The following is a 14,764-nucleotide window of genomic DNA, read 5'->3' as shown; positions in this document are numbered from 1 at the left end:
CGGAAACCCTCCACCTGGTCTCTGAAATCTGATCTACAGAAACTGGAGATTAAGATGAGAGAGGCAAGCCATTTGACTTAAAACATAACTTTTGGTGACATTGAAAAAATTACAATTTTGTTGAAAGGATTCCTTGGAATTTAAAAATTCACTTTAAGAACTGTGGCTAAATACCTAAAACTGAGCCATACACAGCATGAATGGACCTGGATATTGTTATTATTCTAAGTGAAATAAGCCAATCAGAGAAAGATACGTACCAAATGATCCCACTCATAAGAGGGATCTAATGAACAAAATAAGCTGATGAACAAAATAGCACAGAGGCATGGTTATGTGGAGCAGACTGAAAGCTGTCAGACAGGAGTCGGGTTGGGGGCTGAATGAAAGAAGGTGAAGGGATTAAGAAAACACATACCTATATCTGTCTGTCCGTCTATCTATCTATCTAACTCATAGACACAAACAATAGTGTGGTGATAGCCAGAAGGAAAGGGGGTTGGAGGTAGGTGAAGGTGGGCAAAGGGGGATAAATGGGGACAGAGACTTTGCTTTGGGTGATGAATGCATGATATAGTGTGCAGATGATGTTTTGTTGAGTTGTACAATTAAAACCTGTATGGTTTTGTGAACCAACATCGCCCCAATAAATTCAATTAAAAATCTCTTTATCACACACACAACTTTTTTAAATGGCTTCTAAGAAAAATGAAATGTGTTAATTCTCTTACCTGCTGAACTAAACTCTGCAAAAATATCTTTATTTGTTTGAGGCTTTCCATCTGGATCAATGTCCATGATGGTACGCCACAGTTCAGAGAATCTGACTCGTTTTTCTTTGGGCATGTATATTCCATGCCACAGTGCTTTCAGCATGTAGTCAATATTGATCAGAATTTGCCCAATTCTGGTATCGTAATAAGCTGGGGGTAAATGACAAGAAGAACTCTGATCATAATTAGCTTCTAAACTAATTGATGGAATTTGATTTAAGCAATAAATTCCAACAGACAGCTCCCTTATGATCTGATGGACTTCTCTATAGTCTAAGAGGGCAGTAGGGTCCACAGGAGTCAGCAGGATTGCAGTGCTGAAGCCTACATTATTCATCTGACTCATAATTCCACACGGGATATCCAACTGATAGTGTATATCTTCTTTGCCAGACAACCAGCTAACTAGTGCAGTAGTTAGCAACTCTTGTACTTCACTCCGATCATATTTTTCAAAAAAAGCAGAAGCATTTCTCTGTACTGCTAAATTTTCCAGGTAGGTTTCTTCATCTTGAATTTGATCATATCTAGGTAATCCTTTTTTGGGTAATCTTAACATTTCTCATCAATTCTAGTGTGTCCTTTTTGAATTTTCTGTAATTAAAAAAAGCAATAAAATTATAGTGACATACCATATTATATTAGTTTCTAGTGTACAGTATAGTGGTTCTACATTGATATACTTTACAATGTGATCACCATGATATGACTAGTAACCTTTTGTTACTGCACAAAGTTATTATATTATTGACTATATTCCCTGGGCTGTACATTACATCCATGTGACTTATTTATTTTAATAATAAATGTGCCTCTTATTCCCCCTTCACCTTCTTCACCTATTCTCCCACCCTCCTCTCCTCTAGCAGCTATCCATTTATATTCTGTACCTATGAGTCTGTTTCTGTTTTGTTTGTTTATATTCCACACATAAGTAAAATCATACAGCATTTCTATTTCTTTGTGTGATTTACTTCACTTAGCATAATACCCTCTAGGTCTATGTTATCACAAGTGGTAAGTTTCCATTCCTTTTTTATTGCTAAATATTTTCCTATTGTGTTGTTGGACACAGGATGTTTGCATATCTTGTCTATAGTAAATAATGCTGCAATAAATGCAGGGGTGCATATATGTTTTCAAGTTAGTGCTTTCATGTCCTTCAGATAAATACCCGGAAGTGGGATTCTTGGATCATGTAGTAGATCTATTACACTTTTCAATCTTAAACCAATTGCAGAGCATAAGAAGGTTGTAATTTAAATTAAAACAATTAAAATAGTAAAACCTTTAACATTAATCATGTTCTGCCTTTCTAAAGAAGTCAAACGATACTAATAAGTATGTCAAAAAGAAACGTAAGTTTATACATGAGAAGCTAATGTTGCATACCTATTTTTTTGTTGGAGAAGCTTTTGGGCATATATTGGTTTTTTATTTTTATGTTTTTAAAGCAAGAACATAAAGATCTGCTTAAAAGAAAAGGAAAGACAAGAACTGCCTGCTTAACTTTCTATTTTGTGTAACTAATTTCTTTTCTGTTCCTGGAGTAATAATAATCATAACCATTATTTATTGACTATCTTCTATTTGTTTAACTGTTTATGCACAATATTTTATTTCATTTAATCGCCCCCTCCCCTTTTTAAAAGTGATTCTCAATATTCAGCCCCCATTGAAATCACCCATGGACTTGTTAAAACAGATTGCTGGACTCTACCCTAGAGTTTCTGATTCAGTCGGTTGGACTGGGACAGAGAATTTGAAGTTCTGAAAAGTTAAGAGGTGATGAGAATTCTACTCAGAGAGTAGGTATCCCCACTGTGTAGACACAGAAGTGGAGACTAAGAAGGTCACAGAATGTGCCTAAGGTTTCACACATTCAGAATCAGGACCAACCCAGGTCTGTTCATAAGCAAGTCCAAGACCTATGCCCACATGGACAAGAGAAAGGGGAAAAGACAAGAGAAAAGGTAGACGCCTACTCTGAAATGATTGTTTTCTTGTCCTGGAGAGGGAAGCTACGTCCACACGGGTCCCCGGGATACACCTGGGTCTGGTGATAGTGGTCATCTGGAACGGCTTCTCTGTAGGCAGAAATCCTCCGTCAGGACGCCCGCTTGGGCAAGGCTGGGGAGGCCTGCTCGCTCCGTGTGGGCGCCCTGAGCTCTGTGAGCCCTCCACCTACCCTGCTACCCATGTAAGTCAGAGCTGTTGGCCCTCATTGGGCCTCGAGCCTGGGCCACCATTGATGACTGCTTAGATTCTTCCGTACACGTGCCCCACCCACCCCCAACCCCGCCCCTCTTTAGAACTCAGCCCCTCCCCATTCTCCTGTTACCTCGCCTCTATTATTTTCTACTTTCACTATTTGTCTCTGCAAGGAAAACAAAAACAGAGTGGCAGAGGCAACAGCGCCAGGCTCTAAAGGTTTTCCTGAGTTTGAATCCCACCTCCATTCTCATTCTTTCATTCATAGATCGCTTATTAGACACAGGCATTGTGTTGGGAGTTGGAAACCCCGGAATATAAGGCAGACACAAAGCCCCAAGGAGCTTACAGTTACACAGGTGATCACACGGATTTATTTAAACAGTGCGATAGATGTCAGATGTATGGACAGCAAGTTAACCAAGACCATGGGCTGGGAAAGGGGATGTCAAAAATCATAGTCTTTAAGAGATTTCTATGTTTAAACGCAATCATGAAGCATGAACAATATATGTAAATTCCTCTACTTAAGCTTTTTGTTCAGGTACCTAGATGGTTTGTTTCAAGTGTCTCAGATCTTCATTAAGATTGTTCCTTAGTTTAAGGATTAACATAGAACTTTATTCCAGTGTTTATGGAATTAACTACCAAGAAAAAACGAACCAACAAACAAACATGCACACAGAATATCCTGCTGGAGCATAAGACCTAAGGAGGTTCCACCAATTAGGAACTATAAATGATAGATGTTTTTAGTACTGAACTGTATTCTCTAGGCTGCTGGGCAAACCTCTAGGTTATTCACTCCCAATATGAGCAATGCCAAATCGGTGCTCAGTACTAGACACCTGAAGTTGTCTGCCTCTAGGTGGAGAGGAAAGCTATTCATGAAATGTCTAAATCTGGTTTCAACACTGCAGTCACCAGGGAATAAACTCAGGGCATGACAGTTTTTGACAATTCCATTTGTTGTATATGTAACCTAATATTTCTTTCTGTGATTAAAAGAATCAAAGTATGTCCATATCCAGAAAGCATGTCAGCCCGAATTGGGGCTAGATCTCCAACAGTGATCTTGGTATGGTGGTCACAGCTGAATAATGTGGGTGGATGTCAGGTTGGAGTGGAGTTGGATGAACAAGGTGAAAAGATGAAGAGGGTGAGTGTGGATGGGAGGCAAGAGATGGTAAAAAGAGGAAGATAGAGGACCAGGGATGTTTAAATAATCATAGGAAGGATACTGCAGCAAAAAAAGCTGAAAATGCTGGAGAGTAGCCTGTCCAGAAAAAGTCCAGCCATTGTTAATATAACGAGAATGGCTTATGCAACATCAGTGTAACCTGGCAGCCAAGGAGAGTGTACCGGAATGTGCATGGGTGAACAATGATGACTTCACTGTACTAGTCAGTGGGGGCGGTAGACTCCGTTGAGTGGGCAGGTGCTCTGTGTGGCCCCCATCCCATTCAAAATGACTGAGTGAGTAGTCATGAATCTGAATCAAATTTTGTGTTAGGCTTGAACATTCCTCTGTGGAAACTATTTGATAATTCACAAGGTTTTCAGGGACAATGCAATGAGTGCAGCACAAATAAAAATGTGGCACAAATGCTTGAGAGAGGGTCGAGAATCTGTTGAAAGTGACCCAAGTTTTGGAAGGCCTGCAACTTGCAGAACACCTAAGAATATTGAAACCGTGGGGGTTGTAATCAACAAAGATCAGCAACTGACAATGTGAGAACTAGAAGCTGATCTGGGTATTCCAAAAACCGTGTCTGACATTTTGGCTCAGGATCTTGGCATGAAACATGCTGTGGCAAAATTTGTTCAGTGGCTTCTGCTACCAGAGCAGAAGGAACATTGTGCTGCAGTTCCTAATGACTTGATTCAAACTGCTACCAATGAACCAGATTTCCTCAAGGTCATAACCAGAGATGAACTGTGGGTCTACGGCTATAATCTGGAAAACAAAGGCCCAGCCATCCCAATGGAAGTCGCCTGGTCTGCACGCCCAAAGAAGGTGCGGCAAAGTTGCAGCAAGATCAAGACCACGTAAATTGTTTTTTAATGGAGAAGGGCTTGTCCATCATGAGTACACCCCTCCAGGCCAATTAAAAAGGAGTACTACCTCTTCGGTTGAGAGATGCAATACAACAAAAACAGCCACAGCTATGGGCAACTGGTGACTGGCAGCTTAATCACAACGCACCTGCTCACGCATTGTCTCATATAGTTTTTTGTTTTCATAAGATCACCCAGGTGACTCAGTCCTCCTACAGCCCAGATTTGGCACCCTGTAACTTTTAGCTTTTCCCAAAACTAAAATCACCTTTGAAAGGGAAGATATCTCAGATTGTCAATGAGATTCAGGAAAATGCTAGGCAGCTCATGGCAATTCCAACAATGAATTTTGCAGTGTTTTAAACAGTGGGAGAACTTGTTTGAGGGGGGCTTAGGTGTCATTGGCCTATGTACAATGCTTTTTGTATCTTGTATTCTTCAACAAATGTCTGTATTGGTCTTAGTACATGGCTGGATACTTTCTGGACAGGCCTCGTATAAAATTCCTGAAAGGCAGGAAGGATTGAGATATAAACAGGTGGAGAGGCACAGCTTTGTGATGGGTGGGCTGACACATTTCCTTTCCCAATGACAAGAAGGGAGAAAAGATAGGTGTAACCTACAGGTGAGTTAGAAGTTTTGGTGCTAGAAAGTGGAGACAGTTCTCAGCTTGATGACTGATCTATGAAAAGCCCAGGTCACGAGCTGAGATTGGAGCAGAGAGGGAGGGAAAAGATAATGTTTACATTAGTCTTCGAAAGTTCTCAGAGTGGGAAAATGAGTTGTCTAAAAAGATGTTAACAGAAGCACCAAGTATTGCTCAGGAGCGTGAACCTCAAACATTGTTTCGCTTCTGTAAACCTTAATTCTTTCACCTGTCAAACAGGGTCCCAAGTAAGCCATGACCCTAACAACAAATTGAGTTACTTTTGGATGTGGTTACCATGATGAGAAGAGTCAGGAAAAGCTGCCTTCTGTTGCTGGGGGGACATTACCACGGAAGAGTTGAAAATAATGTTAATATCACAGTTTAAAATATCGAAGTTGTTCTTTCAAACATAACCATTCTTTCTGTAGACTGTCAATTTGACTAAATTGGTTAGAGTAAGTTATATAGTTAAGTAAAAATTCACATAATGAACTTTAAAATTACTACATTATACAGCAGCAGTGTTTTATTTTTATATAATCATTTTTCAGTAAATGTTATTACATGTGAAATATTATGTTTTAATCTTCAATAGAAAGGTTTTCTAAGGAAATGACTTGGAGCCTTCCACATTTGTCAGATGCCTTTTCATTATTCTTTTCCATTTTTGCAATCCTGGATCCAAACTGCATGGCGCGTTTTGGCAGGAGAGCAGAGGCTGTAAGACCAAGTTCCATTGCTGCAAGACGCAAAATTAGTTTTTCGCCAATTCCACGGGGTAAAGTCAAGTTTGCCTTTTCCCAGACTGGTAAGGAATTTAGAAAGGAGACAACATTTTCATCCAGAAAAGGAAATCTAAAATAAATAAATAGAAACACTATAAAAAATTAAATCAATTTGTTATAATTACTTCTTTTGCATTTTATTCAATGCTAAAATTCACAGTATAAAATTAATTTTTGAGTGTACTATTTTTCTCAATTAAAAATATTGTGGTTATTCACACAATTTTGCAGCTAAAATTTAATCACATTAAAAAAATATTTGACAATACAGAAGTTTAATATGTATGCTACAAAAGAATTTTTGCCTCAATAAATAAATTAGACCTATGGTATCAAGGAATAATTTCAAATTGATTCAAAATATATGTTTAAGGATGTCTTAAAAAATAAGCATGGTCTTAACTCAATTATTCAGCTTCTATCTAATCTTTATCATGTCTAAAGAAATTGAACTTTATAGTGATATGAAACCAATACAGAAGGGCTCTACAATCCTGAACTTGTGAAACATTTATTTACGGTAAAACTTTATGTATCAAACCATTTTAATTACATTTAAACCATTTAAAGTGATTTAACAGAACAAAGTGTTACACTTTAATAAATAACTGCTCTTTTGGCTTTCCTGTTTTCCTACAAAATTCTCTTTTTGTTTAAAATATTGTACTTTAACACTCTTCCAATTCCTCAAAATGCAATACAGTTACAGTAATGTTTGTATTTCACTATATTTTATTCTAGCTCAAGTAGAGAGACTGAAAAGGTTAAAGGCATTTATCATATGGAATTTTATAAAAATGAATTGTAAAAACATATCTAGATTAAGAATCTAAACAACAGATTACTATTAATGACATACAAAAAAACAATTTTTTTACATTTAGCCACTATTAAATCTGTTTTAAACATTTTTCATATGTAATTTTACTTGAGAGTATCATATGGAACCTTCAGAATGAATTAACTGTTTTTACTGAATAAAATAAATTCCTTTCCTCTGATTTTGTTGAAATAACAGACTGAATTTCTCCCCTCTCATCTCTCTCTCACTCAAACAAACACACACACCCTTCAAAAGAAAAACATTTTACAGACTTTGTATTGTGGTATTATCTCTTTATAACGTAATTTTGAAAATTATGATAGAATAATGACACAGTGGTCAAAATTTTACATATGTCACAACTGGCAACACAAGAATGATAATGGTGTAAAGTCAACCATAGCTCAGTGGAAGGAGAAAAAGACTGAATTAGAGACAAGGAAGAATGAAGTATCAGAGTAGATGTATTAGGATGTTCTAAATCCCACAAAGCTCATTGGACTCCCTGTCCTTGTATGCTTGTAATAAACTACAACTTAATAAATTAACCTACTTGAACAAATTTCTTTTTTATAAATAACTGAATGAAACAACTTGCTTTGCTGCCATCTGAGTCTGCTGTGCAAAGCCAAAATATTATCATTGCTACCGTTATTCACTTGAATAGTCTCCAAAGCAAAAAGGAACCTAAAATCTCCTTTTAGTCTATAATTTTTATGAAATTACACAACACTTAAGAGAACTGGTGTTACCTTGCTTCTTTCCCATGATCACTAATAACTCTGTCATCACGACCAAGATTTCTAGAAGAAATTCGACCCAGTTCCATCTTGATTTCCTTATTCAATCCTTCCAGCCCATGTGTCTGAAAGCAGATACGATGACGAGAATAACCTGCAAGTTGCTCATCTGCACCAATTCCAGTAAGAACAACCTACAAAGGTTTAAAGAAATCCATACAAAAATGTTATCTACCATACAGTAAGGAAAATAAGGTAAAAGGTTAAAAAAATTATAACCTCAAAGATAACATTTTTCAGAGAAAATCCATAAGGCAAAATCATAAAATAGTAATATATGCCCAATTTTTAAAGTCATATACATTGTATTGTAGTTTAAATGCATCTAAAATATGCTATATTTTTACAACCTAGATGCCAAAGCTTTAAGGGCCAAGATTAGGTCTCAGGAATTCTCCTAAGCAGAAATATTGTCATACCTTTGCACTGCTCTGATATGATTTCACCTCATCCTGGGTCACTAACCAACCAATTCCTCTAGAAGCAAACCATACTGCACACCCGATGCTATCATCCAACACTGTATCCAAGGGCTGAACTAAGTGGCATATTCGAGTTCTTCTGAATTTTTGCAGTTCTTCCAGAGAAACATTAATTTCAACAAAATTCCAAATCCGGGAAGGGTTAGCGGTTTGCAGTTCCTTTAGTCCTGCTCTTCCTGTGATTCGATCTGGTACAATGAACTGTTTATCAGAACTAGCAGCAGCAGCATTTTTAGAAGATTCTTCAGAAGGTACTTCACAATTTTTCTGTTTCCTCCTTCTTTTGTTAAAACTAGTTGGTACAGTCTTTCCTTTAGTCATGAAAGCCACATTAAGAAGATCAATTGGTTCATCTACAGGAATATGATGGTCAGCAAGGGTTGCAATAACCATGGAATCAATACCCCCAGAAAACAGGATTGCAACATTTGCTTTCCTATCACAAGTTGTCAAAACTTCACTTGGTGCCAGGTACTCATCCCTAGATAAAAACAAGACTCGTCTCTTGACTGCGATACTCAGGACATCAATGAACTGCTGAACTACTTCCTTCATGTGTCCATCAGTAAGAAAGACTTGAAGTGCCTCTCTTGTAGGTAAGATATTGGAATTATTACCGCAATGACAATCCAATGAAGCTTGCGGCAACATCATATTTAAAGGAACAACAGGTTCTTTTAGATACAATTTCGCTTCATCTGTTACCACTGATATAAACGGTGGCAAGTTTGCCGAAATTTCAGTCAGGCTATCAACACTTTCTTTAATAACATTCTCCTTAGAAATGTATTTCCAAGGATACAATTTTAAAATCACAGATTTGGAAATGGAAGTAGATTTGAGATTGATTCTGAAAATTCCAGAAGCTGGAACTTCTTCCCATTGATCAGCCTCTTCAGATGTTTGGGCGCCAACTGAAGAGAGGCAGAAACTCTGACCCAAATTACTAAAATGCCAAAGCAAGCTACGGCGACCAAAAAAATCCCTACCAAACCATAAATGATGACTAGATGCTTGATAATATATAAAAGACCACGGACCTTGAACTTCTGAGAAGAGTGACAAAATATCAGATTCATTCTTACAAGAGGAAAGATAATTAAACATTATTTGAGTATCATTCTCCTTAGCTTCAACCTTTATTCCACAAAAGACCTCTCCATTCCACAGGAACACATTGCCTCTTTCATCTTCCATAGGCTGGGCAGTCAAAACACCTCTTAAGTGAAGGACATGACCAGAAAATAAACACTGGTAGTTAACATTAGACTTCAACAACTTTTTACTACTATCTGGTCCCCGTCGTTTAAGATTACACAATAAATCCTCTTTCAAATCTTTGCAAAAATGTTCAGTAGAAAAGCTTACAGAGCAACAAATGCCACACATTATTATATGAAATCAATTTGACTATTTCTTGATTTTGGTCTTCTCTGAGTTTTCTATTTCTTGGTATTCTTTTTTTAGCTCATCCAATATATCTGTGGGGGGAAGGGAAAAGAATATTAAGTAAAATAAAAATTCTAGCACTTTTACTTAGTAACTCACAGGACAATACATTTACCAAGATCAAACCATTTGAGTATAATGCAGTGTATTAGTGCAAATAAAAATTTACAACAGGTTTGTCATGATGAATATTTATCTTCTAGAAACATAGTTTCTGTACATTAAATGCTTATTTTGGCCCAGGTACAGGGCTATGCACTTCATATATGCCATCTTATTTAAATCCCACAGGATTTTGGAGGCTCAAAGTAATTCATGCAAAGTCACAAAGGTTTCTGAAAATGGTAGAATAGTTTTTCATACTAGATCTGTCTCAAATGTTAAAGCACATGTTAATAATTAGTGCTTTCTAACACACTTATGTATTTTCATTTCTTTTATCTTTATCATAAACTCATCTTTGGAAGGCTAACTTGAAGAAAACCAAACTACTGCATTAAATTTATTAACAGGTGTACCACCACCCAATTTTTAGATATATATTTAAACATTCTGATATAGATAGTATAATTTATGTACTAACATGAATTTCTACAGAAAGACTTTCTGTGTATTTCTATAAAATAGAACAAAAAAACTCACTTTTGCTTTCAGAAAGCATTTCTGTTCGGTCAACAAGAAAGAATATGTTGCTGTTCTGTTGCTGCCTATATACTTCCTGCAAAACATAATTTAGCAGCAGATGTCAAAACTCTGAACCCTATTATTACATATTCTTGAACTTCAGTGACGTGTTCAGAACAGTACCTTAGAAAAAAGATAAATCCAAGTTACCTGTTATCCTGCCATTGCTACTATTAACACTGAGATGAAACACATTTTATCTCTGCATAAACCATACTATTTTTAACAAAAAAAAGTCTCCTATAAGTACAGACTTATAACTTGATTTCATCAATGAACTATATATACTGAGAACTTTCTTCTTATTAATGTGTTCTTTTACAACATTACTATATGGATATAACATATTACAATTTATTTGGTCATTCCTCAAGTTTTAGATATTTAAGGTGTTACCAACTTTCAACTATTATAAACCTATGCTGTGATGAACCTATGTGTAACTAAATCTCTGTGCACTTCCATGATTTTTCCCTAAGTATCAATTCTTATGAATGGAACTGCTGGGTCAAAGTGTTACATACCTTTAAGGTTTTGACACATTCTGCCAATTTGCCCTCTAGAAAGTCTCTATTAATTGTGCCTTAACCTCTGATATTCCACAAGTGACAAAGTCAGAAATATCTGTCAGTTATCAAATAATCTGTAAAATATTTTAAAGGGTTCAAAATAATTTCTTGCTAAACTTTAAAATGTAATTTTTTGAGAGTATAACTACACATGATGCAGTATATATTAATGAAAATGGCATTAAATAACCGTGTAAAATATTTGGAATATTTATGTAAGAAAATGGGGACTTGGAGGGGAAGCAATTTATCTTCTTTGTTTTTAATAATTATCCCCTTTCCCTTAAAGGAACAGTTTCTTCTCAATGTATTTAAAGTTCATTTATTTTTAAAGAAAATAGCAAACAAGTTCAAAATAAATATCATTAGTTACTACAGCTCCAAGATACCACAGTACAATTAGTATCATTTGGTTCAAAGGTAATGTGAATTTCATATGATGAGGAAAATATATTATCAACTATGATTAATATATAGATATTATATATTTTCTCTTGAGCTGAAAAAATTAAGATAAATACATCTATATTTAAATAGATATCTATATATTATCTACATAAACATATACATATACATATAATCTTGGATACTTCATGTTTACAATGTAAAAAGATGCTGAAATATTATAAATATTATATAAAACTCTTATAACTTTAGCATATAGTTAATAAGATATCAAACCCTCCCACATATGATTTATAATCACTCTGATGACTTACCCTGTTCTTCTTCAGGTTAGAAAGTTCATCCACAACAATTGTTTGTTCTTTAATCTATTAAAATAAAGAAAAACTTCTTAAATCAGGGGTTCTTAGAGTATGCTCAACAGGGGCCCATTAAAAGTGGAAACGGGATAACAGGCTATAATGTACTCATTGTCCAAATGGTCAGTTTGTGACTACAGATTCTTTTGAGCAGCAGCCTGTGTGAGGGTGCAGGTGTGGAAAAGTTGAAGCGGAAACAGTGATTAGACTCACCAGGTAGTTAGACAGCCCACTGTGTCCAGATGGGGTTGGTATCGGTAATCAGCATGCATGCAAGAGCCAGTTACTAAACAAGAATTATACCCTTTACTTAAAATAGGCCACATGCACCAGTTTTTCAATGATTTTGTTATGCCTTAGCTTTTTAAAATAAAGAATAGCAAACAGAAAGAGGAGTGGGCTACTTCCTCCTGCCCCAAATGCCAATGCTTTTCTTGACGTATGTACTAAATGGTGCAGCCAGGTGGTCAGAACATGCAAGTAGTACTAAATGCCCAACCTGGGGCGGTAAGACCTATCACCTTTCCTCCTTGCTTGATTCCTCTTTGCATGTCAAAGACTGCAGGCACTGTAGAAGGAGACCTCACTTTTTATTAGTAGAAGAGGTCTCAACCAAGTGGAAACTAATTTTTTTTCTCTTTTCAGTAATGGTAGTTATTTTTGAACATGACTAATTACATAGTATCACCAGTGCCACTAAAACCAGGTTTATAATCTCTGTCCTACCTCACACACCTCAGGGAACTGTCGTCCATGAGTGTAAGGTGGCTTGCTGTGGTACAACAGTAATCAGAGTGGGCTGTGTGTGACTTGAAAATTCAACCCACCCACGAGTCTGTACCCTTCTGTTTTCCCAGTTAACAGTATTGTCACTGACTATATTGAGCTGAATTCCAAGACCGAATTTGTACAGTCCCAAATCTGTGTTTGACCAATGCTCTTCCATTCATTTTAGGAATGGCAGTATATATATTTCACTTTACTTTAAACAAGTAAACTGAAATAGAGGCATTAGAGACTTGTCCAAGATGGAATTATTAGTTTCCGACACAACCAAAGACTCTAGGGGATTTAAAACCTCAATACATTTTTCAAGGTTTAGTCTGTTAAGGGCAGGTAAGATTTTTATTATACTGGCTTCCCTCTCCCCTCTTTTGGGTGGAAGAAGGACAGTCACACGTTTTAAGATCACAGCTCTGGCGTAAGCGGAGAACAGACTGGAAGAAGGTAAGGATGGTTGAGAGGTGGTTCCCGAAAGTAGGTGGATGAAAATGGCTGGTTTGGGATGGTTCAGGGTGTACACGGTGGTAAAGGGACACATATGAAATGAGCTTCAGGAGGCGAACGGATAGGACTTCGTCGTGGTGGACATAAGGATGGCTCCAAAGTTACCGGCATGCACACCTGGATGGACGGTGGTGACACTTCCTGAGCAGACTACGGGCGGCGGATCTTAGGTGGGCGGTACTTATTAAAGTTTAATACCAACCAAATCTCTGCCCACTGCCAATTGGGTCTAATTTGGGGGCACGTTTCAGTTATCTCCCTTAACTGTAGCTGTCCAGAACTAAAAATAAAAGGTGCAAGGCAGCTGGGCAAAGCCGAGACCCGGCCTTGCTGCCGCGGCGTCCGGTCCCGAGCCTGCGGGCCCCTTGCTTCCTCCCACACTCACCTTGCTGCTAAGATCCTCTTTGTGAGGCGCCGAACTGTCGCTGGGGACCAGCCCGGCGCAGTGCTCGGGGCGCGCCTCCCGGAAGGGCAAGTCCATCGAGCACAAAATACGAAAGATGGGAAGCCCGCTGGTGCAGCAGCAGGAGAACCCTCCAGGGCCCACACTCAGTGTTGAACGATCCCCGGGACTCCACCCACCTACGGTTCCCTTTCCCAAGAGTCCTACAGCTGCCGTCTGCGCGCTCACTAGAACGCCTGCGCAGTTCAGGTCTGGCTTGGCAGCGGTTCCTTGCGCGCACGCGCGCGCATACACCGATGCTTAAGGAGCGCGTGAGCAGAGCCGGGTGGTGAAATCTGATAGGTCCCGGAAAGGTCGGCTCCCGGTCTAAAGTAGGAACCCTTTTGTGACCTCTTCACCGCCTCGGACCTGTAGACTGTAAGTTGAGTGCGCCCCCCAGTGGTGTATATAAAGAAGAGAAGCGCAGTAGGAATAGGGCTTGATAATGGGGTTGGCCAAAAAGTCTGTTTAGTTTTTTTTGTAAAATGAAAGACACATTTTTCACATTTTTCATTTTCACCAATAACTTTATTGATTTGGATATTTTGAGTATGTCAGCCATCTCTCGTGGGTATAACATTGATTGTTCTCAATTAATGTCTTGATTTGATTGCTGTCAACTTAAACTGGTCTACCGAACTGTGGAGCATCACCCAGCCAGAAAGCAGCACAAAACTTTGCAAACCACTTTTGACGTGTTTGATCAGGCACAGCACCTTCTCCCATACACTGCACAAAAACTTTTTTCATTTCAGTTATTTCTTGAAATAATAAAGCATAATATGCCAAAAATATTGTATATTTTCTTCCATCTTCAATATTAAGATGGCTACACAACAATTCAATTTTTACAAGTTTTTTTATGTGCACACTGGTATGACAGCTGTCACAATACTATCTAACAAAATTGTTTCAAATGAAGTTAAAGACAACTAAGCACTACTAGAGCCATCTTATGGGAAAAAATACTTTTTGGCTAATATTTATT

General features: G+C 37.6%; 3 protein-coding genes across 3 annotated transcripts in view; all 3 read right to left on the bottom strand.

The window, feature by feature from the left end:
* Positions 1 to 1,362, bottom strand: part of ANKAR (ankyrin and armadillo repeat containing) — a 49,135-nt gene extending 47,773 nt beyond the window's left edge. Inside the window, exon 1 of the mRNA XM_090281649.1 lies at positions 732 to 1,362. Within this exon, the coding sequence (XP_090137775.1) occupies positions 732 to 1,332 (601 nt within the window). The 5' untranslated portion in view covers positions 1,333 to 1,362. The remainder of the gene's footprint in view (positions 1 to 731) is intronic.
* A 4,837-nt stretch (positions 1,363 to 6,199) lies between these two features.
* On the bottom strand, positions 6,200 to 9,970 carry ASNSD1 (asparagine synthetase domain containing 1). Its single transcript, XM_090281623.1, has 3 exons — positions 8,519 to 9,970; positions 8,052 to 8,233; positions 6,200 to 6,546 (listed from the first exon to the last, which is right to left on the bottom strand). Exons 1-3 carry the CDS (start codon positions 9,968 to 9,970, stop codon positions 6,273 to 6,275), a joined length of 1,908 nt encoding a protein of 635 aa, XP_090137749.1. The 3' UTR covers positions 6,200 to 6,272.
* A 21-nt stretch (positions 9,971 to 9,991) lies between these two features.
* ASDURF (ASNSD1 upstream open reading frame) lies at positions 9,992 to 13,966 on the bottom strand. The gene is made up of 4 exons (XM_090281637.1): positions 13,720 to 13,966; positions 12,003 to 12,056; positions 10,673 to 10,748; positions 9,992 to 10,062 (listed from the first exon to the last, which is right to left on the bottom strand). The coding sequence occupies exons 1-4, from the start codon at positions 13,813 to 13,815 to the stop codon at positions 9,992 to 9,994; spliced, it is 297 nt and encodes a 98-aa protein (XP_090137763.1). The 5' UTR covers positions 13,816 to 13,966.
* Positions 13,967 to 14,764: the final 798 nt, after the last annotated feature.

The sequence above is a fragment of the Furipterus horrens genome, unplaced genomic scaffold (assembly GCF_987537825.1).
Source record: "Furipterus horrens unplaced genomic scaffold, mFurHor1.1.pri manual_scaffold_1, whole genome shotgun sequence".
Classification (NCBI taxonomy): domain Eukaryota; kingdom Metazoa; phylum Chordata; class Mammalia; order Chiroptera; family Furipteridae; genus Furipterus; species Furipterus horrens.
Note: the sequence above shows the minus strand (reverse complement) of the source record. Positions and strands in the feature narration are given on the sequence as shown.